The sequence below is a fragment of the Centropristis striata genome, chromosome 2, assembly GCF_030273125.1.
Source record: "Centropristis striata isolate RG_2023a ecotype Rhode Island chromosome 2, C.striata_1.0, whole genome shotgun sequence".
Classification (NCBI taxonomy): domain Eukaryota; kingdom Metazoa; phylum Chordata; class Actinopteri; order Perciformes; family Serranidae; genus Centropristis; species Centropristis striata.
In genome coordinates, this window is record NC_081518.1 from 2,414,017 (window position 1) to 2,438,812 (window position 24,796).

Consider the following 24,796-nt stretch of genomic DNA (forward strand, 5'->3'; position numbering starts at 1 on the left):
AATTAATGTATGAACCTCATCCAACTATTTATGCAAAGCAATTAACCGTTGAATTTATTATACAGATCGGAAACTAAAAGCTACAAATGAGATGATTTTTAGGGGGAAAAATCTGAGCACATTCTCTGAAAGTAGCCACAGATGAATGAGCAGCTTGGATGTGTTCATGCTCTTATTGTGAAAATGAAGCAGAATTCCCCCTCGGAGCTTTAGCTGGGGTGTGATTGTGATCCTATTAATGCTCAAACATGCTTTAAGCAAATTAATGTAATTCAGCATGAAAACAACTGTCTGACAAGTTGTTTCACAAATGATGCAGAGTAAAAAAAAAAAAAAAGGGGTTATAACTGCACTGAATAGACCTTTTCAAAGCCGTTTCATAGGACTGAAGGTTCGTATAAAAAATCTGAATGCAAAGCCGATTAGAAATCATCAAAAATAATCAATGGAGCAAAGTGTTTGAACGGCATTTTTAGTTTAATTATAAATTAAAATCAAACTCTGTTTTTACTGCAGTGCTCAGAGTGGACGACACGTTTATGGGCTGAAATATGTGCCACCAGAAACTGAGTTTGAATTATTTATATTTGAATTTGAATTGCTTAACTTGAAAAAAACTGAATTTTAATCACGTAATTTGAATTTGTATCGTTCAATTTGAATCATTGCATTGAAAAACTGAATCTGAATTATAATCTTGAAATTTAATTTATTAGTTTGGAACTGAACATTCAGTTCTCACAATTTAAATTCAGTTTGCAAAATTCAATTTAAATTTTCCTGCAACGAACATCCGGGTAGTTGAGGAAAGAGCAATCGAGCACAGATACACAGAGCGCCTCTTCGGCTCGATTGCTCTGCCTCAATATTAATTTAATCGCTTTACGAAATGCAGTAAATTTTCTGATTTTGAGCTTCAACTGGTAGGAATAAATGTTATCATGTGAGTGAAGTAACTCAAATATAGCAGTAAAAGTTGTAAAAGATACTCAGAGCGCCTCTTCGGCCAATCGGCACCTCCATTTTCTGTGCTCGATTGCTTCTGCCTAGTTGTTCGTTGCAGAAAATTGAATTTTGCAAACTGAATTTGAATTGTGGGAACTGAATGTTCATTTCATAACTAATAAATTCAAATTCAAATTACAATTCAGGTTCAGTTTTTCAATGCAGTGATTCAAATTGAACAACACAGATTCAAATCATGTGATTCAAATTCATTTTTTTAAATGCAATTATTCAAGTTAAGCAGTTCAAATTAAGTTTCTGGTGGCACATATTTCCGCCCGTACACTTTCTACTCTCGTGTGCCAGTTTAATGAGGTGAAAATGTGCTTTTGTGGGTGGTAATGAACGGTGCATGTGTTAAATAGTACGACTACACAAAAGACATGGAAACCAATTAAGAAAAGAAAAGAGAAAGTTCATTGATTGATATGTTTTTTTCCCAATTATTCTGGTGATGTCAGTAAGTCAGTAGGGTCTTGGTAACATCTGTATGTTCTCCTGTGGTGTTAGATGCTCTGCTGCTTCCCATGCAACTCGAGGGCAGCGACCGCAGTGACGTCACAGGGGGATCCGTTGGAAGAAAGGAGGGAGGTGAAAGGAAAATCGTTTTCATAGTTCCCTTGGTGGGGGGCGGGGCGGGGCGGGGCGGGGCGGGGGGGCGTTTAAGAGAACAGCAGCAGCTCATCACTGCCAGGACTGAGGGGGGAAGTTATTAACCTCAGCCAGGTCTTGGACAGGCGAGCCTTTGAGGGTGTACGTCAGCTTGATCCGCATTCGTAGCTGTTGCTGAAAGTTTGTGAGGATGATCATGTTTATAAAGAAATTCTTGTGGAAAAAAAAAATTGTGTGACACTGCAGAGGTTTTAAATATACACAGTATAGGCCAAAAAAGTTTGGACACACCTTCTCATTCAATGCGTTTCCTTTATTTTCATGACTATTTACATTGTAAATTCATCAAAACTATTAATGAACACATGTGGAATTATGTACTTAACAAAAAAGTGTGAAATAACTGAAAACATGTCTTATATTCTAGTAAGCAAAGGGTGGTTACTTTGAGGAATCTAAAATACAAGACATGTTTTCAGTTATTTAACACTTTTTTTGTTAAATACATAATTCCATATGTGTTTATTCATAGTTTTGATGCATTCAGTGAGAATCTACAATGTAAATAGTCATGAAAATAAAGAAAAACGCATTGAATGAGAAGGTGTGTGTCCAAACTTTTGGCCTGTACTGTACACAGGTACATCTGAAAAACATTAGAATATCGTGGAAAAGTTCAATATTTTTTGTCATTTATTTCAGAAAGTGAAACTCATACCAAGGTTATTATAGTTAACGAAAACTAGAATTGAAAATAATTTTCGTTAACTGAAATAAAAATGAAAACTAGTTTTTCTTTTCTAACTGAAACTGTATTTTGTGGTTACTAAACGAACTAAAACGAACTAAAATTATAGTGAAAATGTCCTTCGTTTTCGTTTTTGTCAACTTTTTTTCATACGTAAACCTTTTTGGTTGATATGAAATCTATTTCATCTATCTGGTTTTATGACTTAATAAACTTATTGGGGCTGAGATGGATCAGACAAAGGAAATAAAGGAAACATTTATTGTGACCTTATTGAATCTGGACCCAACAAATACCCCATTACAAAACAACTAAAACTAATAAAAACTAAACTAAAACTAAGCATTTTCAAAAAAAAGAAAAACTAATTAAAACTAGCAAACTCACTCTAAAAACTAATTAAAATCAAAAATTAAAATTAAATTAAACCAAAACTATTATAAGCTTGTCTCATACATTATATAGATTCATTACACAGAGTGAAATATTTCAAGCCTGTTTTTCTTGTAATCTTGATAATTCTTCTTACAGATAATAGAATAGAATAGAATAGAATAGCCTTTATTCTCATTGTTTATAATACAACAGAGTTAGAGTGCAACTCCTGTTGGTGCATAAAACAATTAAGAACAATACAAAAACAACTTAAGGACAATAAAGGTATAGAAGGTATGAAAATATCAAAAACAAGAATAAATAATTTAAATGGCATGCAAATATTGGAATATAGAATAAATCAATGATTTTGATTAGCTTTAATTTCGTTGTGACCAGCAATATTCTACTTTTATACTGACACACTGAGTTTTGTGTTTTCATTATTTCTAAGCCAGAATCATCAAAATTACAAGAAAAACAGGCTTGAAATATTTCACTCTATGTGTAATGAATCTATATAATGTATGAGTTTCACTTTCTGGAATGACTGACAAAAACTTTTTCACAATATTCTGATTATTTGAGATATACCTGTAAACTAAAACATGAATAAAAGACATATCTTTAAACTGACCTTCTGTGGATTGAGGACTCTGATGACCTGCGTGACCGTTCCCTGGTTGAGTGCTGGGACAACGTTACTGCTAGGGGAGAGGAGCTGCAGCTGGAATGTCTGAAACACAGAAGAGACGCCAAGTCAGAGGAAAATATCATGATATTCATGCAGAAACGGGGTCATTACAGCAGCATTAACTGCTTAACATGTTTGAATCCTTTCCATCCTGCCTGTATTCACCACTTAAAACATGTTTAAATGCCATGTTGGTATATTTTTTCACCTATATGACCTGATAATAATAATTGATTTTTTATTCTGACTTACTGGATTAAAACATTTAGAACCAAAAAGAAACAAAGAAAAACCAACATAAATGTGATCTTGTGATTGTGTGTGATCCTGTCATCAACTCTGGTTTTTATTCTAGTGGGACTCTATTTGATTTGGTTCTTGTGTGTTTAGCATAACAATTTTGGTCATTTTGTTTTTTTTTCTTTTTTTGGTCATTTTGTGTCTTTTTTGGTCATTTTGTGTCTTTTTTTGTCATTTTGTGTCTTTTTTCGGCATTTTGTTTCTTTTTTAGTCATTTTGTGTCTTTTTTTAGTCATTTTGTGTCTTTTTTTAGTCATTTTGTGTCTTTTTTGGTCATTTTGTGTCTTTATTTGGCCATTTTGTGTCTTTTTTAGTCATTTTGTGTCATTTTGTGTCTTTTTTCGTCATTTTGTTTCTTTTTTAGTCATTTTGTGTCTTTTTTTAGTCATTTTGTGTCTTTTTTTTGTCATTTTGTGTCTTTTTTTGTCATTTTGTTTCTTTTTGTGTCTTTTTTGGTCATTTTGTTTCTTTTTTAGTCATTTTGTGTCTTATTTTGTCTTTTTGTGTCTTTTTTCGTCATTTTGTTTCTTTTTTTAGTCATTTTGTGTCTTTTTTTGGTCATTTTGTGTCTTTTTTTGGTCATTTTGTGTTTTTTTTTGGTCATTTTGTGTCTTTTTTAGTCCTTTTGTTTCTTTTTTTAGTCCTTTAGTCCAACATAAAATGTGATTTTGAATTTATTTTTTTTAACTTTCAAAACACTACCATGCTCAATAAAGAATTTTAAATGTTGCAAATGTGAACAAAGGTGTCAAATCTACCATATAAGAGGGTTCCATCCAGTTCTATCATTTGATACTAAATCTATTTGAGCTTGTCTCCAGTTTTACTTGGTATATCATCATCAAACTGAAACTGGCCTCATGGAGTTTACAGCCAGAACTTTAGAGGTAAATTTACAGTAGGGCTCCACGCTGCTTTGTTTTCTAGTCTGGATGTGATGAAGAAGTCTGGATTTGGAGCTTTTGGAGACTCCACAGGGTTAAACTAGAAGTCTCACATTTATCAGACACTGACCGCTACTGATGGAACTTCAGTTTAAATGATTCAATCAGAATAAACATCATTCAAACTTCTACAGTTTATCTTTTTTTGTCTGGCCAAACACAGACTCAGGATGGCGCCATTGGCAATGGAGGGACTTAAAATGCAGTGAGGCACACAGAATCTTTTAGCTGCCAGGTGAATAAAAACTAGAGGCTGGTAACAGCTTTCTGAATGCTGACTAAGATTTTCAAAGCTGAAAAAACTGCTTTAAAGTTTTTTAATGTGTTTTAACTGTCCAGCCAAATGTGTTATAGGTAGATAAATGATATGACTCTTATTTCTACATGTATTGATGATGTTATTTTTATGCTAAAAAAATCATGATTTTTGTGATCTTTGACCCCAAAAATGTAGTTTCTGCACTCTGGTTTTGCTGTAAAAGGTTCTAATAGTGATGATAAACAGAGAGCAGGAACTATAATGTTGTTGTCTTCTTTCAGCTTTTATATTTTGTTTATAAGTATGTTTAAAAGTGTAATGTTGTGTTTTAGTCTTAACATTTTATCTCACTTTTTATCTCAGACCGTGTTAAGTGCAATTACTGCTTGGTTTGGAGTTGGATTTTGTGGTTTTTATATCATTATTTCTCTGAACACATTTTTTAGGACGATATATTTTCCCAGAAACTTTCCTGATAAACGATAGTATCGTTGTATCGATCTTGTTTTAGTTTTATAACGATATTAGAGCATAGTATGTCCATCCTTTTCCACAAAAAAATTTTTTTTTAATCTCAAGAAAATTAAACATTGGAATTGAAATGTGGAAAATAAATATTAAAAGATCCTAGATAAATAAACTACAACAAAAACAAATAAAACAGACTTTCAGGCTGTTAACAAAACATTGCAATGAGATAATCATTATGTATTATATTATTTTATCATCAAAATAACAAACAGCTGGAATGGCTGCTTGGGAAGTATAGTTTTTTTTGCAATTCCTTCAAACTTCCTTCACACTGTAAAAAAAAAAAAACCTGTTGTTGTGTGTATATATACACTACCGGTCAAAAGTTTTAGAACACCCCAATTTTTCCAGTTTTTTATTGAAATTCAAGCAGTTCAAGTCAAGTGAACAGCTTGAAAGGGTACAAAGGTAAGTGGTGAACTGCCAGAGGTAAATAAAAAAAGGTAAGCTTAACCAAAACTGAAATATAATGTACATTTCAGAATTATACAAGTAGGCCTTTTTCAGGGAACAAGAAATGGGTTAACAACTTAACTCTATGGAGTCTTGGGCTATTTTGTCCATTTTTGAATTCTTTTCATGTCTTTGTAAGTCATTTTGTGTCTTTTTTTAGTCATTTTGTGTCTTTTTTTAGTCATTTTGTGTCTTTTTTTGGTAATTTTGTGTCTTTTTTTAGTCCTTTAGTTCAACATAAAATGTGATTTTGAATCTTTTTTTTTTACTTTCAACACACTATCATGCTCAATAAAGAATTTTAAATGTTGCAAATGTGCATTAATTTCAGAGTACACTGAGACATTAAACTGCATCATTTTCAATTAAATTCTGGAAAAAAGTTGGTTTGTTCTAAAACTTTTGACCAGTAGTGTATATAAATCTCCTCCAAATCGCCTTCAAAATAAAAGCACATATGTTAATCTCACTGCGGTTGTATTGATTTCTAATTTCCAGGTAAGCTCACATGGGCCCAGGTCTGTTTTAGAGGGTGTTTTTCTAGGTATACTTAGGTATTAATGGGTTAAAGAGTATATAATATATATATATATATATGAAAATAACACAGTTAACAAACATGAGACAGAAAGCGTTTTGCACTGGAACATTTTAAATCCCTCCCACTCAGCATCCCTGTCAGATGGAGCCTGCTTACCTTTGGTACTGCAGCCTGAAAAACAAAGTCTGTCATATCTGCCTCTGTCGAGTTGGAAGCATGGATGGTGATGACGGCGATGTTTGGGTTGGGATTAGCTCTCTCAAATGTGAAGTCTATTTTCAGACCATTCTTGTTGTACGCCGTCATGGGAGGAATAGCTGCACAGATTTCAGAGGAGCAGACCATTGAGAGATTTAGAGACATTAAAACATTTCACTGGATGTGTCACAGTAATCCAAAAACAGAAACACGGTAACACTTTACAATAACCATCATTTATAAATGGTAAACAGATAGTTTATTAATGTTTAATCATCATTTATAAACTGTATAAAAGCCATTTAGAATGTAAATATGCCATTTATTAATGTTTAATTAATTAAACATTTTATAAATGGCTAATAGATGGTATATTAATGTAAGTTTATAGTTACTTTACCATTAACAAACCAATAAATTAGAATTAATTGATTATTGATAGTTTTAGTTGCACTCATTATAACATTTTTAACACCATATTAAGTATGTTAATGATTTTGAAATGATTCATATACCTTTAAGCAATTGGTTGAAAACATTTAAAAGATGTAAAACTGATCAAAAAAAGACACAAAATGACCAAAAATAGATGTAAAAATGATAAAAAAGACACAAAATGACCAAAAATAGATGTAAAAATTATTTAAAAAGACACAAATTGACCAAAAACATGTACAAATGAAAAAAAAGACACAAAATGATTCATATACTTTTAAGAAATTGGTTGAAAATTTAATTTAAAGATGTAAAAATGATCAAAACTGACACAAATTGACCAAAATAGATATAAAAATGACTAAAAAAAAAGACACAAAATGATTCATATACCTTTAAGAAATTGGTTGAAAACATTTAAAGATGTAAAAATTACCAAAAAAGACACAAAATGACCAAAAACAGATGTAAAAATGACTAAAAAAGACACAAATAGACCAAAAATAGATGTAAAAATGATCAAAAAAGACACAAATTGACCAAAAAACAGATGTAAAAATGACTAAAAAAGACAAAATGATTCATATACCTTTAAGAAATTGGTAAATGGTTAATGATTGGTTTATAAACCATCTATAAACATAATTTAGTTGGTTATTGTAAAATGTTACCAGAAAAACACAAGGATCACAAGCTGTATATTTAGGAGAGGAAAGTCGAGGAGGAGCAACAGACTCTCACCTGCAGCTGCAATGTCATTAAAGAGGGGCTGTGAGGAGAGACCATCCAGGAGGAAGGAGGGTTGGGAGGAGGGCACAGAGGGAGCAGGAGGAGCAGGAGCTGGGCCTCCTGGAGGACAAGACACAAGGGTTTCTATTTACCTTCTAAACACCAACAACAAGACAGTACACTGTAACAAAGGTGTGTCTAAAAACAAGATAAAAACAGTAAATCTGAGGGAAATGATCTTGCTGCATGGACAGATAATTTCACTTGACAAGATTTATGAAATTAAGATTATTAAATCTAGAAATAAGCATGTTGAACACTTAAAATAAGAAATTAACTCTTAAAACCAGATAAATTAAAGCTGCCAGCAGCGATGAACTGGCCCGAGCAGAGTGACCTGATGATTATTTGGTTCTGACTGCTGAGAGGACCTTCACAGCTTCTCTCAGTTTCCTTGTGTTTGTTAACGAGCCACGGGCCGTTAATAGCTAACAGGCTAACAGTTAGCTCTGTAGCAGTACAGTGTGTATGTGCTAACAGGCTAACAGTTAGCTCTGTAGCAGTACAGTGTGTATGTGCTAACAGGCTAACAGTTAGCTCTGTAGCAGTACAGTGTGTATGTGCTAACAGGCTAGCAGTTAGCTCTGTAGCAGTACAGTGTGTATGTGCTAACAGGCTAACAGTTAGCTCTGTAGCAGTACAGTGTGTATGTGCTGCTGCTGCAGGAGGTGTTAACTTAGCGATCTCTGTTTGTTTACAACAAGCACCGGACAATCTGTGCACAGTTAGTGATGCCGGTTAATTCACCATCACTATGTTTATTATTATAATTAGCCATGCTGCTTTGTTTATGATCAGCTGCTGCCACAGTTGAATCCGTCGCGTATGTGATCATGGATCACGGTCGAATCTGTTGCTAGGCGATTAAGCTACGATCGAACGTGCTCTCTTTTCTTTGGCAGTGCGATCTACTTTACAAATAAAAATAACATTCAAATGCAGAGACAGCTTGTGGAAATACCGAACTGTCCCTGAAGGCAACACGCATCAGCGGTTTTACATGAATTTACCTCTAAAACAACTCCGTCTGGTAACGTTCTGTTATTATCTCATAGCGTGATGAATGTGCAGGTCACAACTTGTCCACCAGAGCGTTTTGGTGTTATGGGATTGTGTATTTGATGAGTTTAATGAGGGAAACCAAGAAATCCAATTAGCCTCCGTAGCATAGCTCTGAGCAGCTTACGGCTCTGCTCCGCCATTTTGGCTGACACAGAGAATTAAAGGTAACAAACGTACTCCTAAAACTACAGTATAGGGATTATTATATTATTTTTAATAGGCCTATTTTACACATTCTAAATATTATCCAGCAATATTTCAACGATTTTTCCAAAACCTTACAGAGGATTTTATTTTTCAATAACTTTTCAAGGACCTAGAAATTGCATTTTCAATTTCCATAACTTTTCAAGGTTTTTCGTGACCGTACGAACCCTGTTTTTATCTTATTTTTAAACACTTTTTTGCAGTGTATCAGCAGAAGCTTCCTGCTGACACCTTGCTTCACTCTAAAAGGAGAATAAAGAGCCATAAAGAGAAACTTCCTACCACTTAGCGAGAGGTCCCCCAGCAGGTCCAGCAGCTCTCCTCCAGCTGAGGCAGGCTTGGTGGGCATCGTGGTCTGGATTACTGGCACCACATCGTTTCCACCCAGCAGGTCTAATAAATCATTCGCCTGGTGAACAGAGACAACATGTCAACATGATAAATACCACCATTTCTATGTTAACAACATGTTGCATGACAATCAGAAACAAGTAATTATTCATTTTTAATGGCCTGGAAAACAGATCATTTATGTTTTTTTTGCTCTGGCAGATGATTTGGTTGGTCGTTTTCCCATTCAGACAGATTTCTAGTCAGCCAATCACAACCGTTTACCTTATATGGGCAGAGGCGGAAGAAGTATTCAGATCCTTTACTACAGTAAAAGTACTAATACCACACTGTGAAATTACTCCATTACAAGTAAAAGTCCTGCACAAGGTTATTATAGTTAACAAAAACTAACAAAGTAACGAAAACTAGAATTGAAAAAAAATGTTTGTTAACTGAAATAAAATTAAAAAAACGAGAGTTTAATAAAAAAATTAAAAAAAACTAACTGAAACTGTATTTTGTGGTTACAAAACTAACTAAAATTATAGTGAAAATGTCGTTTGTTTTCGTCTTTCTCAACTTTTTTCAACCTTTTTGGTTGATATGAAATCTATTTCATCTACCTGGTGGAAAAAGTATTCAGATCCTTTACTGCAGTAAAAGTACTAATACCACACTGTGAAATTACTCCACTACAAGTAATCATCGTATGGGTTTGTCTATGTTGTTCCAAAGGTCTTGGTGTATTTATGGAATATTCTGGAGGGCTTTTGACCAATTTGATCCATTTTCAAATAAAAAAAATAAACTAATTCAGCACCAAATGTGTTTAAAAAAATGGTAACAACCCCAAAATTGCTGCAACATCTTATGGGATACAGTTGAGCAGGAAATGGAGTTCAGAAAGCCAGACAATAATGTTCTGAACCCTTATCAGCTTAATCGGTTTAATTAATTGATTAAGTCATTTAAGTCATTAGAGATATTTGACCAGAATAACTTGACATACAGTGCTGAGCTGCATCTCAAAATCAGTGGTGGAAGAAGTATTTAGATCTCTTACTTCAGTAAAAGTACTAAAAGGTTGTTTTATATATTCTAAATAGATAATTAGATTATTTGTGTTGATGCTTTTATGTAAGCAGTGTTTTTAAATTTATTAAAAGATAGGGCTCATTTTAACTGCCTAATATATTGTTATGAGGTATAATTTAAAACCAAATGTCTAATTACGAAAGGTTATAATAGTTTGTGATTTTTCATTAGTTTTAGTTTTAATTTCGTTGTGATTTTTTTTTTTCAAATTCAGTTAGTTTTAATTAGTTTTTAGAGTGAATTTGCTATTTTTGATTAGTTTTAATTTTTTAGAAAATGCTTCATTTTAGTTTAGTTTTTATTAGTTTTAGTTTTTTGTAATGGGGTATTTGTTGGGTGCCAGATTCATAAAAGTCACAATAAATGTTTCCTTTATTTCCTTTGTCGGATCCATCTCAGCCCCAATAAGTTTATCAAGTCATAAAACCAGATAGATGAAATAGATTTCATATCAACCAAAAAGGTTTAGTATAGTAGTGACCCAAATCAAGAACCATATGATCCTGAATTTGTTGATGATGAAACCCCTCACCTGGTTGGTGGGCTGGGTGACGGGTGGAGGATGTTTGGGCTCCACAGACGGCTCCGTCTCCCCGTTTGTCTGAACGATCTCTGTGGGGCCGTTAGAAGCAGTTTTCTCCATGATGGGCATCCGCTCTAGTAGAGCCGGTCTGAAGTCAGGGAACAAGCACAGAATAAACTAAAGATGCACCAAACTCAACCGCTGAAGGAGATTTATCCAATAACTGGTACAATGCGGTTATTAGGGCTGGGCGATATGGACCAAAAGTCATATCCTGATATATTTAGGCTGAATATCGATATACGATTTATATCCTGATATTTTTTATCTCAAAGTGAGAGCAAATGTTCAGTCAAAGTCAAATATGACATGTCACAAGTAGTTTTATTAAAACCGGTTATTTAAGTGAACATAAATACTGTAAAACAGGAGAACCTTCTTTTTTTTTTTTTTTTTTTTATAAATCAAAGATCCATAAAGTGCACATTTAAATAAAAAAATATCTTAAATAAAAATAGCCTATGAAATACAATAGACCAATCTTTTTCTGAAATAAATAAATTCATATGAGAAAAGAATAATGAATATGACAAAATAACTAAATATGACAAACCCTAGTAAGGGCAGCATTTACATAGAAAGAAAGATACATTTTTTTAAAACTATATCGATAAAATGCGATATGGTCTAATTCCATATCACATTAAAAAATATATCAATATAGTTTTTTAAATCCATATATCGCCCAGCCCTACACTGACCCATTTTTGTTTTTCTGGCTGCTATACAGTTGCAACAAAAAGTGTGTGAACCCTTTGAAATTATCTAGTTTTCTGCATTAATTTGTCATAAAATGTGATCTGATCTGCATCTAAGTCCCAAGTATAAACAAACACAATGTGCTTGAACTATAAATTGAACTATATCGATATATGCAATATGGTCTAATTCCATATCACATTTAAAAAATATATCAATATATCTTTGATATCGATATATCGCCCAGCCCTAGCGGTTATGATAATGTGATAGTGATTAATAGTAATGCAGTTTCACCTCATGTGGTCGTATTTCTTGAAGAGTGCGTTGTACTCCACGGCTCTCTGCTGCAGCTCCACGTCGATGCTGCTGCCATATATAGAAACCACCTTCTTGATTCGGCTGGAACACAAATAATGTTAGAAAAGGTTAGAAAAGGGGGAAAGTAGCTCTGGGAACGGCTGTGAACTCTACCACCTTACTGCTGAAATGTCTGCAAAGCTTCACAGTGAGGAGGCGAACGAGGCCATTACTCACTTCACGCTGCTGAAGCGAGTGGACAGCTTCATGATGGCGGTGAGGGAGTAACCCCGGGTTACGGGAGTGGACAGGTTGGACACCAGGAGGCCTTCCAGCACGTCCAGAACTTCATCCTCAGTCACCTTCAATCACAAGGAAGAGGAAAAAAACATCTGGTGATGTGGTGTTTCTCTCAGGTTTGTGTGGTTTTTGGGAATCAGGATTCTGTCATGTGTACCTGAATAGGCTCCTCCTCCTCACACTGTCCAGACACCAGCAGGTCCCCGTACTCTCCTATGCACCAGGACGCCACCTGCACTAACGGTTGCTGCAGAACAAAGACAAGCACAAGTTCAACTCTGATGCACTTGTATGACTGTATGCTTCATGGACGGAGATGTCTGAAATCTAATCATGACTAGGCCTGTCATACACAGCAAAAAAAAAAATGTGTGTCTAAAAACCAGATCAAACAGTAAATCTGAGGGAAATGATCTTGCTGCATGGACAGATAATTTACCTTGACAAGATTTCTTAAATTAAGATTATTAAATCTAGAAATAAGCATGTTGAACACTTAAAATAAGAAATTAACTCTGAAAACCAGATAAATTAAAGCGGCAAGCAGCGATGGCAAATTATTTGTTTCTTACCAAGATAAAAAAAAACCTTTAGATTTAGAAGTGTTAGATAATTTATCTTGTTTTAAGAGTTAATTTCTTATTTTAAGCTCAACATGCTTATTTCTAGATAAACTTATTGGGGCTGAGATGGATCAGACAAAGGAAATAAAGGAAACATTTATTGTGACTTTTTAAAATCTGGCACCCAACAAATACCCCATTACAAAAAACCCAAAACTAACACTAAAACTAATAAAAACTAAACTAAAACTAAGCATTTTCAAAAAATAAAAACTAATTAAAACTAGCAAACTCACTCTAAAAACTCATTAAAACTAACTAAATTTGAAAACAAAAATCACAACGAAATTGAAACTATAACTAATGAAAAATCCAAAACTATTATAACCTTGATTATAATACAGACTTTTTGTGCTATTTCAGTAATTCTGCAAATGTTTGACAGGCATTAGGAATGGCCAAAAAAATCTCAGAAACAGCTGTTTATATATATTATTTATAATATATAATATGACATTTATCTCTGTTCATTTCTGTTAACAGAGCTCCACAATACTATCGTTTATCGTGATAGTTTCTGGGAAAATATATCGTCCTTTAAAATGTGTTTTGGTGACTAATGATGAGCTAATCCACCCAGAGCTGCTCTCACCTGTGAGATGTCGTCCAGCAGAGCTTTGTAGAGTCTCTGTACTGTGTAGGCGTGCATCTCCACACTGTTGGTGATGAGCTGGATGAGGTTGGGGACGGAGTCGTCTCTCACGTAGCTCCCCGCCTGAAACCGAGAGCAGAGACGTCTAGGAGTCATGCAAATGAGTCAACAAATATTTATGTGTAATTTTCCTGTAAAACTAAAAGCATTAGCTGAGGTGGTTTATTACCAGATTTGATTTGATCATCAGAGGTACTAATGGTAATACTTTTATGATTATGCGCAGTGAAAATCAATTCCAACTAACAATCAGAGACATTAGAGGCCCTGAAGTGTTTCTGTAATATACGTACTGTTGTCAGGACTCTCATGATGGTGTCTATGTGCCATCTTTTCGACGGGGCGTACCTGGAACACAAACAAAACATTCATTAGTTCCAGAAAACGACTGAAGAAGAATCGTGAACATGCAAAGTTGTTAAAAACACAAATGCTGTCAGAAAGTTAATGGTGTCATCAGAGTCTGTCAGACGATGGATCACTCATTTTATCATCATACAGCATGTTGATGTTAGAGAATAACATTAACAACAGACATGCATCAAGTGAAACGTTTGAAAGAAAATAAAAAAAATCTTATTCTTTTCTCTTCTTTTCTTCTTTAACATATAGCACTCCTTTAGCGATGACAGTTAGCTCTTAAAGTTATGTACTTACTTGATTCCTATGGTCTATGTCTAGTACCATCAGGTTGAATGCACTTATTGTAAGTTGCTTTGGACAAAAGCGTCTGCTAAATGACATGTAATGTAATGTTTGTGGTTCTACAGTGGACAGCTAACACAACAGGTGGATTTTATTCCCTCTCAACAGATATTACTAGTATTTTGTCTATATGTACAGGCATGCAAACTCATAAACTCTAAGAGATCCTTACCTTATGCAAGTCAAAATTACTTTTCATTTCACAGATTTAATTTAATTGCCCTGTAACACCCACGGAATGTAATAAACCACAAATGTAATAAAAATCTGCAGCTTTTAATGCAATAATTCCACAAACATAATATTCGCTGCCTACTACAAACATAACACGCGATTTCCCAGAAATATAATAACCGTTACGTTTGCAGGGACCAAGGTTATAATAGTTTTCATTAGTTTTAGTTTTAATTTTGTTGTGATTTTTTGTTTTCAAATTCAGTTAGTTTCTAATTAGTTTTTAGATTAGATTTGCTAGTTTTAATTAGTTTTTAATTTTAGGAAAATGCTTAGTTTTTGTTTGGTTTTTATTAGTTGTAGTTGTTTTGTAATGGGGTATTTGTTGGGTGCCAGATTAAAAATGTCACAATAAATGTTTCCTTTATTTCCTTTGTCTGATCCATCTCAGCCCCAATAAGTTTATTAAGTCATAAAACCAGATAGATGAAATAGATTTCATATCAACCAAAAAGGTTTACGGATGAAAAAAGTTGACAAAGATGAAAACGAAGGACATTTTCACTATAATTTTAGTTAGTTTTGTAACCACAAAATACAGTTTCAGTTAGTTATCGGTTTTTTTTAAAAACTCCTTTTTATTTTTTATTCCAGTTAACGAAAAAAAAAATTAAATTCTAGTTTTCGTTAGTTTTTGTTTACTATAATAACCTTGGCAGGGACTTATTACGTTTGTGGGGGAGTGAAAATCTTCAACTTTCAATATTGTAATGAGTTCCCACAAATGTAATAACACGAAAAATAATGGTTGTTGTGGTTGTTGTTGTTTGTTTGCCTGTACACACACTACTAATACTGACTGTGGGTGCAAAATCCAGCTGCTGGCTCTCCGCTCTGCTATCACACAATATAAATTTGGGTGATTATTGTATTTAAAAGCTGCAGATTTTTATTACGTTTGTGGTTTATTACGTTTGTGGGCATTATTACATTTGCAGGCGTTACATGCCCATTACTCTGTCCTCGCAGACTACAAAAAGGTTACAAGTTCACATGCTGCACATTATATCTAATTCATGCAGAGACAGCAACGTCTAACACAGGGGTCGGCAACCTTTACTAGCAAAAGAGCCATTATTGTCCAAAAAAAAGAAATTATTTTCAGCCTTACATTGAAGATTAAACAGCCTACTTAGTCTAAACTAACTTACCCACATTACTAATAGGTCATAATGAGCATTTCTTAATATGATTTTGTCAGAATGCAGCAACTCAAAACTAGAAGAAGTTGGCAAAATTTAAGGCGTCTAGTCAACATGTAGTTGAAATTTTTTAATTGAATCTTGTATATAAGCGACATACAATTTCTGTATGTAAGGTCACGCAGGAAGTGAAAGCTTCAAATCATCCCAACACAGCTGATCAACAGGTGTAATGAGTAGTGAACTCTGTGTGTCGGTGACATACTTTTCTGCAGCTAGAAAGACTCCTGATGCACAGTCTGCTTTAAATTCCGGGTCGCAGGAGTCCAGGAAGTAGAGCAGCTCCTTCATCATGCCTCTGATGTTGTTGCCGTTCACCAGGGCGAAGCTCAGCTCCATCGCACGTCTGAACACAAAGAAAAAGTAGAAACAACCAGGGTAAGTAGTAAGAAATGTCACATTTTAGTTAATGTGAAGTGTGCACAGTAGGGCTGGGCGATATGGCCCTAAAAGATCATCACGATTATTTCAGCGTATTTTTGTGATAACGATATTCTTGACGATATTACAAAATACTGAAAAAATATATAGAAAATATGATTTTTTTCAGTCTGTATAAATAAATAAATAAATAAATAAATAAATGGTCCACAAAATATAAATCAATCATAAATCAACTGTTGCAAAATACAAAATAAGACTCTTGACTCTTAGAAAATAATAAAAAAATAACCATCTAGTGGGAAAATTTATATAAAACTGAAAATTTTGTACATCTTTAAGTACAATGCATTAATCTCGTCCACTTTGGGAGCTAAATGTGAGCAAACACCTCACATAACATTTTCCACAGTCAACATGTTTCCAGTCGTACATGGAGCAGCCAGACAGTGTTGAAAAACAGCTGGTTAGGGGGTCCGGGGGCATGTCCCACTGGAGAATTTTTTTTTTCATAAAAGCCCAAATTTGGTGCCTCTCACACATTCTGATGCCACTATTCCATCATATACACTGATCTTATCAAAGGTTTGTGTATGTTTTTTTAAGGCATCTTATTTTGACAGTCTTCTTGTAAATTTTGTGGTGGATTTAACACACTGTGCCCTTATTTTGAAAGCTGCAGGATGTGTTCAGCGACAGGAAGTAATAGTAGCTTTTTGTGATTAATACAACTTTAATTGTTAGCTAATGTTAGCTCGTGGCTAACGAACGACATAATGCAACAGTGTTTGGACCTCTACAGAAAGTATATCTACACTATTCATAATATAAAGTTATTTTGCATTGTGCCTCTGCTGACACCCGCTATGACTCAAATATGACGCCATAGGAATGTTGCAAATATCATGATAAACATTGTTTTTTTTACCCATAAAAAAATATAGCGGTATAATCGAGAACGATATGATATGGCACAGTGACTCACCTCTTGATGGACACATCCAGGTCTTTTAAACAATCCACGATGGTGCTCCGATGCCGCTGCACTGCATTGTGGTCCGTCTGTACCGTCTTTAGTAGAGATGTCAATGCCACGTATCTGGAGAAGTGAGTTTAATTAAAACATTTAATCAGGAAGAAATAAAAACATTTAATGTGTAAAAGGTCAGTACTGTAAACAAGTTAATTACCTTATATTTTTGTCATTGTTAAGAAGGAAGCGACCGAGGATGTTAATGGCCAAGACCTGCAAGAGAAAAGGCATTTAGGCACCAAAAAAAAGCAGAAAATATTAATTTAGTTTTTATTTGCATCACAGTAACTCACCCTCAGTCCACTTTCAGACTTGATGTCCATTATAGTCAGCACAGTCTCGTAGAGAATTGCATTGCCTACATTTTTACTCGTCTCTGTGTTCGTTGCAACCTGTGTGAACAAATACGATGCACGTGTCAAAAAGTAAACTCACTCAGAGAAGATTTGAGCCAAAAGCAGTGATTACATTTAATGTTTTTTTTTTTTTTGGTCTTTATTGTCATTATATTGTTCACTATACAACGAAATTGAAAGTACCACTGCATAAGGTGCATAGTTATGAATCATACCACAAAACAACATGAGTAAACATTTAAAAAATACCGAGCTAAACAAGGACAAAAACAAGAACAAGGACATGTGATGTAATAAATAAGTATAAAAATAAATAAACGGCTACTTAAAATGCTATAATTTATACATGAGGTAAATTGAGTGTTTTGCACATATCAATTGTATTGCACATGTCTGTTTTATTGCACCTTTTAATTAATTTATCCTGTGTGAGTGCTTACCTGTGCAAGAATGTCATTCATTGCTTCACTGGAGTCGTCGTCGCTCTTGCCTAAAATTCGCAGTAGTCTCAATATCCGCACCTAAAGAAAGAACGAGAGTCCTGTCAGTTCACTGGACAGGTGTGTTGGAATATCAGCTCTAGGTGTGCCATTCAAGACACCAATTCTGTCCTACAATGTCTAACTGCAGTAGCTACATTTGTGGTCAAAATTTAGTTATAACTAAAAATGAACCCCTTCATGTCCGTTTTATCTTGTGACCAAGTTTTAGATTTCAGTTTTGCTTTATTTCAGAGAAATAATTATAAAAAATCACAAAATCCAACTCAAAACCAAAGCAGACCACAGCAATTACACTTCTTTGGATATATATACACTAATTTAAACATGAAAACAATAAAAAATTATAAGTTTATTTGAAAGGGAAATTATTATCTAGATAGTGCTGGAGTAAAAAAGTGAGATAAAATTATATTAAGACTAAAATATAACATTACTTTATGATATTAAATCTAAAATACACAAATCTTTGAATAGAGTTGTTAAACATTTTTAAATACACTGATGACAAAATCCATTTGAAAATGTTTATTCACTGAAAATAAAATATAAAAGCTTAAAGAAGACAACAACATTGTGGTTACTCCACGACTATTATTTTGTTTGTTTGTTTGTTTGTTTTGTTTGTTGTTTTGTTTTTGCTTTGTCTTGTGCGCTGTCTGACTGGAGACTGCAAACTGAATTGCCCTATTTGGGATAAATAAAGTTGTTTGAATTGAACTATTAGAACTTTTTACAGCAGTGCAGTAACTAAAAAAAAAAAATCATCATGATTTTTTAGCATAAAAATGACATCATTACATGTAGAAATAAGTGTCATATCACTTATCTACCTATAACCAATTTGGCTGGCCAGTTAAAAAACGTTAAAAACCTTTAAAACAGTTTCTCAGTTTTACCTTTTGCTAGTTACTGCAGTTAGACATTGTAGGACAGAATAGTTTGTATTCTTAGTCGTGTTAACTGTCAGAATTACACTCTCCCAGTTATAATCCACATGTCCCTGTGTTCATTTGTCTTGTTATATGCCAAATAAATGGTATTTTTTTCATCAACAGCTTCAAACATTTGATGACTCATCCTGCAGTCAGCAGCATTTACAGAAGTTCATCCAATCAAATGAGACTTTTGATCAACGTGATTTAACTGCACAACACTCACATATTCCACTTCACAGCTGATGCTGTGCCCACATTACAAGAGCTGCACACAACAATGATCAGAAGCCAAACCACAACCTGCACTGAGAGTCGTGCATGTAGAAAGAAGGAGGTTTACCTGCAGGAAAGGGTCACTTATGCCTGACACATCATGCTCGGGAGAGTATCCAGACATGATGAGGTTCTTCAGGATTCTCACCAACTGTGGAACCAACTACAAACAGAGCAACAAAAGAACAGAGGAGAGGCGTCACAGTATTTTGTGTAGATCTCTCACATTCTCTACATGTTTACATTTATAAGTTAATTAACTTTTATTCATTCGTTGCAGCCAGCTAAACTCATATCAGAGCAAAGGGGGGGTTGGGATTTTTGCATATTGAGGTAGTAATATGGTTGAAAGTTAGGAAATTAAAAAGCCAAATTTGTCAAATCAAAACCGTGATTGACCAAAAATATTAGAACATTTGGCTTTGAGAGAAAAAAAAATGCATTCCCACTTGTGTAACTTCTTTAAAGCTGCTAAATAAAGAGAGATGTATATTTAAAACTGGAGGTTAATTCATTGCAAACAAAAAATGGAATTATGTTAAGATAAGAAGCATCTCATAACAAGATTTAACTCTCTAATTTATGTAATTTCAATCTCCTAATGCATTTAAAATCAGGTTATGCAACCTTAAAAGAGACACTCCAACACTTTGGGAAACAGTTTGCCATATTCAGCATTCAGTTAGAAGATTAGTTATTAGTAGCCGTGTTTCCATCCAACTGTGAAGCAATGTCGCAAACACTAAATGCATATTAGGGAGCATTTCATCAGCTGGTTTGGAGAAAATAAACTGGGCATTGTTTCATCAGAAGATATATATATGATGTACAGCTGTAATCTGCCAGTAGAAGAAGAAAACTGGTAACCAAACAGGTCATCTCTCTCATTTTAGGTGGAAAAATTACAACTTTTAATTCTTCTGTAATGTCAGTCAGTACTGGCCATATTTCATGCTGTCCAGAAACAAAGATATATATATATATATATATATATATATATATATATATATATTGTCCCAGAAGATGCAGACACAAAAGAAGCTGATTAGTCATGTGACTAGAGCTGCAACAATTATTCAATTAACCGAACAATAATCGATTATTAAATTAATCGTCAACTATTTTGATAATCTAATAATTGGTTTGAGCAGTCTTTTCTAAAGACAATAAGTACAAATTCTCTGATTTCAGCTTCTTCAATGTGAATATTTCTGGTTTCTTTGTTCCTTTATGACAATAAACTGAATATATCTTTGGTTTGTGGACAAAACAAGATTTGAGGACGTCATCTTGTGGTTTGGAAACACTGATTGATATTTTTATACATTTTATTGTCCTAACAACTAATCTCTTAATCGTTTAAATAATCAACAGATATCAATAATAATCGATAATGAAAATAATCGTTAGTTGCAGCCCTACATGCGAGTAAAATGTTTGTTACATTCAGTAAAATAGTTCTCATTTAACACATTAACTACTTCTCAAGGCTAAAAACCACCTCAAGAGAGAATTACAATGTTTTTTTGCGCAACTGAGGTTTAATTGAATTTTCCCATTTCCATTCAGCTTTTGTTTTTGTTTTTCTGATACTTCAAAATGTTTATAAAACCAGATGAATGGAAACACGGCTATCTTCATCTCTTTGCACCCAGAACAGAGAGAAGTGTGGGACATATTTACCCGAAACTACACAAAGAGCTGCAGGGAAATTGCAAGCCCAGTTCTTTGAAATTTGTATATGCACACTGCAAAAAGGTGTGTCTAAAAACCAGATAAAAACAGTAAATCTGAGGGAAATGATCTTGCTGCATGGACAGATAATTTACCTTGAAAAGATTTCGTAATTAAGATTATTAAATCTAGAAATAAGCATGTTGTACGCCTAAAATAAGAAATTAACTCTTAAAACAAGATAAATTAAAGCTGCCAGCAGCGATGAACTGGCCCGAGCAGAGTGACCTGATGATTATTTGTTTCTTAGCAAAGATTTAAAAAAACAACTTTAGATTTAGAAGTGTTTATTTAAGAGTTAATTTCTTATTTTAAGCGTTCAACATGCTTATTTCTAGATTTAATAATCTTAATTTAAGAAATCATTTTTTATCTTGGTAAGAACCAAATAATTTGCAGTGTAATTAAACTTTTTCTTTAATAGTTGGCTTTAATAAACTCTGTTCAGGTTATTTCAGAGCTTTTCAAATGTTTAAATAAGTTCATATTTGTGGCTACAGAAGCTGACATTTTTCTTAATTGGATTTGAATTTAAAGTCTGTTTGTGTCAAGCACCTGAACTTATTTTACATCATATTTTTATCCCACACTGCAAATTATTTGTTTCTTACCAAGATAAAAAAAAACACCTTTAGATTTAGAAGTGTTTTAAGAGTTAATTTCTTATTTTAAGGAATCTTGTCAAGGTAAATTATCTGTCCATGCCGCAAGATCATTTCCCTCAGATTTACTGTTTGATCTGGTTTTTAGACTAAACACCTTTTTGCAGTGCAATGCTGACTTGCTTTCACACTCAGCATGTCTAAAAACGGTTTAGAGTTGTTACTTTCACTTTTTGTTTTGGCCTGCCTTCTGTCTTTTTGCTCATCAGACTGACTTCACAGGGTGCACAGGAATAAAACTAAATAAAAATCCTCTCCTCTGCTGAGGCTAAAATAACAAACAAGCAACCCAAAATGCCAGAGTGAGGACCTAAGACAGTAACATTACAGTAATCTACCCTCTAACAGTGACACAGGTACAGTGGAACCATCTGCTACTGGTGACAACACCTGTGGCCTTCATGTGGAAACACACCCACCCAACTGCTTCTAAATTAAACGGTGATCAAAATGAGCTGCACATTAGGCAAAATGACACTCAAAACAATAGTGATAAATGTATCTGACAAAATGGACCAAACGATTGTTTTTCATAATATTCATAATAACACTGACATTGTAATGATCACTGTACAAGTTAAGGAAATTAAAATCATAAATTAAAAATAACATGAAATTACTCAACACAAATTTGGTTACGTCTGAGGTGAGTGTGAGGAGTGATTACTAATTACAGCATGCACCAGCTATGAGATCAGAATGTACTCTTACCTTCTCATTCTAACACAATGCAGGAATTGTAACAAAGACAAATGACAGAAAAAATATGAGGTAGATGTTAGGGAGGGGAAACTGGAAATCATTCACTTTCAGAGAGCTTTAAAAATAATGTTAAGATCATGAGCATGAGGAGGGGTGGTGCTTCTGGCACAGTTTTACACCTAGAGAAGGAGAGGTACAGCAGCAGTTGAAATACAAGAGGAAAAGACAGTGGTAGGTAGGAGATAAAAGACTGACACATACTTTGAATGTAGAGCAAAAACCTGTAGCGCTATCCAAGCCTCTAAAGGTTCAACATGTTTGTCTAAGCTTAGCGATACCAAAAGGAAATGTGTACGCAAAAAGGAGAATGAAATGTGAAGTGAGCTTAAGACAAATGCATAAGTAACTAATTTACAGTCCTCTGGGTGAAAGAATGTGTCTGTACCTTTCTGAAGTGGGCCAGCATGTCAGGACTTCTTTCACACATCTCAGTGAGGAGGACAACTGATGTATGGAGAACACCTGGTGGGAAAAAGACAAAGGAAAAATTATGTTTTAACAAGAGTACAACACCAGCACAACCTGAACGTGTTGGAGTTTTCTTTCTTTCTCTTCTGCACATTTTTGCATATAATTTTCACTCTGCACATTCTTTACTTAATTTGCACTAAGTTGTACATAGTATATTGTATATTGTTAAATGTCTTTTTCTTAGATTGTTGTTTATTTTTTATCTTTATCTTAAAGGGAAATAATTTTGTGTGAAAATGTTGCGGTCGGCTGTAACAAAGAAATTTCCCGGATGTGGGATTAATAAACATTTACATTTAGTCATTTAGCAGACGCTTTTATCCAAAGCGACTTACAGGAAGAATAAAGTCAAATCTAAATCTAAATCTAAGAGTTTCTCTTTTTTTTTTTCTCCACGTCACCCATTAGTCGTGTTTCCTTTAAGGGGAAGAGTGTCCACGGGGAAAGTCTCAGGCCACGCCCTCTCTAATGTCCGCTCACTCTGCTGTCTCCATTATAAAAAGGCTCCAGAGGGATTTAAAGACTCTGGAGGTGATGTGTGTTTTTCCATCGTCATGACGGATTAAACATGGGAGACGCGACTGTGGCGGCCGTCGCTAACTGTGCACAACATCAGCAGCTGATCATAAACAAAGCAGCATGGCTAATTATGCACAGTGTCTCCGCTGATCATAAACATAGTGATCGTGAATTAACCGGCATCACTAACTGTGCACAGAGTGTCTGGTGCTTGTTGTAAACAAACAGAGATCGCTAAGTGAACACCTCCTGCAGCAGCAGCACATACACACTGTACTGCTACAGAGCTAACTGTTAGCCTGTTAGCACATACACACTGTACTGCTACAGAGCTAACTGTTAGCCTGTTAGCACATACACACTGTACTGCTACAGAGCTAACTGTTAGCCTGTTAGCACATACACACTGTACTGCTACAGAGCTAACTGTTAGCCTGTTAGCAATTTGCAGACTGGACGCTAAGGGGTTAACATCCCCTCTGGCTCAGCTGCAGCTGGGAGAGACTGCTGCAGGAGGACTGTGCCACTTCGACTCATTCTTACTCTTCTTAACGAGCCTCCGGCCCCCGCAGCTCGTTAAGAAGAGTAAGAACAAGTCTCCAAAAGTCTCCAACAACACCAGAAAAAGTCGCTGCCTTTGTCTCCAGTTGCTTTTTTGAAAAAGCGTCGCTAAGGGGGTCTGAAAAGTCGCTAAATATAGCAACAAAGTCGCTAAGTTGGCAACACTGCTTCACTGGCTTTTACAAATGGTGCGTGTTGTTGTTGAGTCACATCCTGCTTAGCGTTCTATCCAATCAGCAACCAGGCTTTTTTGAGGGGATAATAAAGACCCTGCTCTTCAACAAGGACAAAAGAAGTCCAGTCAAAAGACCGCTAGGACGGCTCATATTCAGATTAGGGGTGTTTCGGCGAGGGAGACCCGCCTCATTCCAGGTATTGGGCTGTAGAGGAAACAGCCTTATTTTTATACCGACCATTCAGACCTAAAAACAAGGGGGTGCCACTGACTTAGATACAATAAAATAGGATCCAGGGGTGCTGGCTTGAGTAGCAAAGGAAATTGAGAAGATTTTATCGATACCAAGGCCATTATCAATATAGATTCTGCTTAATGGGCCATTTCCCGCAATTCCATTACAGGTTTTCAGCATCAATGCAGGTGTATTTATTCCCTCTGAGTCTCAACGCAGTGTAGAAACACAGAAAAAGGCATCTACGCCACTCAGGTGAGCAATGTCATCATCATTTTACTGCCTTCATTTGCTGTATTTTTCACTTGTGTTGCCTT

General features: G+C 34.7%; 1 protein-coding gene across 1 annotated transcript in view; it reads right to left on the minus strand.

The window, feature by feature from the left end:
* Window positions 1-331: 331 nt before the first annotated feature.
* The window catches only part of ap1g1 (adaptor related protein complex 1 subunit gamma 1), a 49,177-nt gene continuing 24,712 nt past the window's right edge, over window positions 332-24,796 (minus strand). Inside the window, exons 6-23 of the mRNA XM_059359078.1 lie at window positions 22,904-22,980; window positions 19,428-19,523; window positions 18,090-18,170; window positions 17,587-17,685; window positions 17,451-17,506; window positions 17,246-17,359; window positions 16,085-16,225; window positions 14,032-14,086; window positions 13,679-13,801; window positions 12,621-12,710; window positions 12,401-12,525; window positions 12,161-12,265; window positions 11,114-11,252; window positions 9,436-9,562; window positions 7,837-7,944; window positions 6,619-6,779; window positions 3,378-3,476; window positions 332-1,791 (exon numbers count right to left, since the gene is read on the minus strand). Of these exons, the coding sequence (XP_059215061.1) occupies window positions 1,690-1,791; window positions 3,378-3,476; window positions 6,619-6,779; window positions 7,837-7,944; window positions 9,436-9,562; window positions 11,114-11,252; window positions 12,161-12,265; window positions 12,401-12,525; window positions 12,621-12,710; window positions 13,679-13,801; window positions 14,032-14,086; window positions 16,085-16,225; window positions 17,246-17,359; window positions 17,451-17,506; window positions 17,587-17,685; window positions 18,090-18,170; window positions 19,428-19,523; window positions 22,904-22,980 (1,898 nt within the window). The 3' untranslated portion in view covers window positions 332-1,689. The remainder of the gene's footprint in view (window positions 1,792-3,377; window positions 3,477-6,618; window positions 6,780-7,836; window positions 7,945-9,435; window positions 9,563-11,113; window positions 11,253-12,160; window positions 12,266-12,400; window positions 12,526-12,620; window positions 12,711-13,678; window positions 13,802-14,031; window positions 14,087-16,084; window positions 16,226-17,245; window positions 17,360-17,450; window positions 17,507-17,586; window positions 17,686-18,089; window positions 18,171-19,427; window positions 19,524-22,903; window positions 22,981-24,796) is intronic.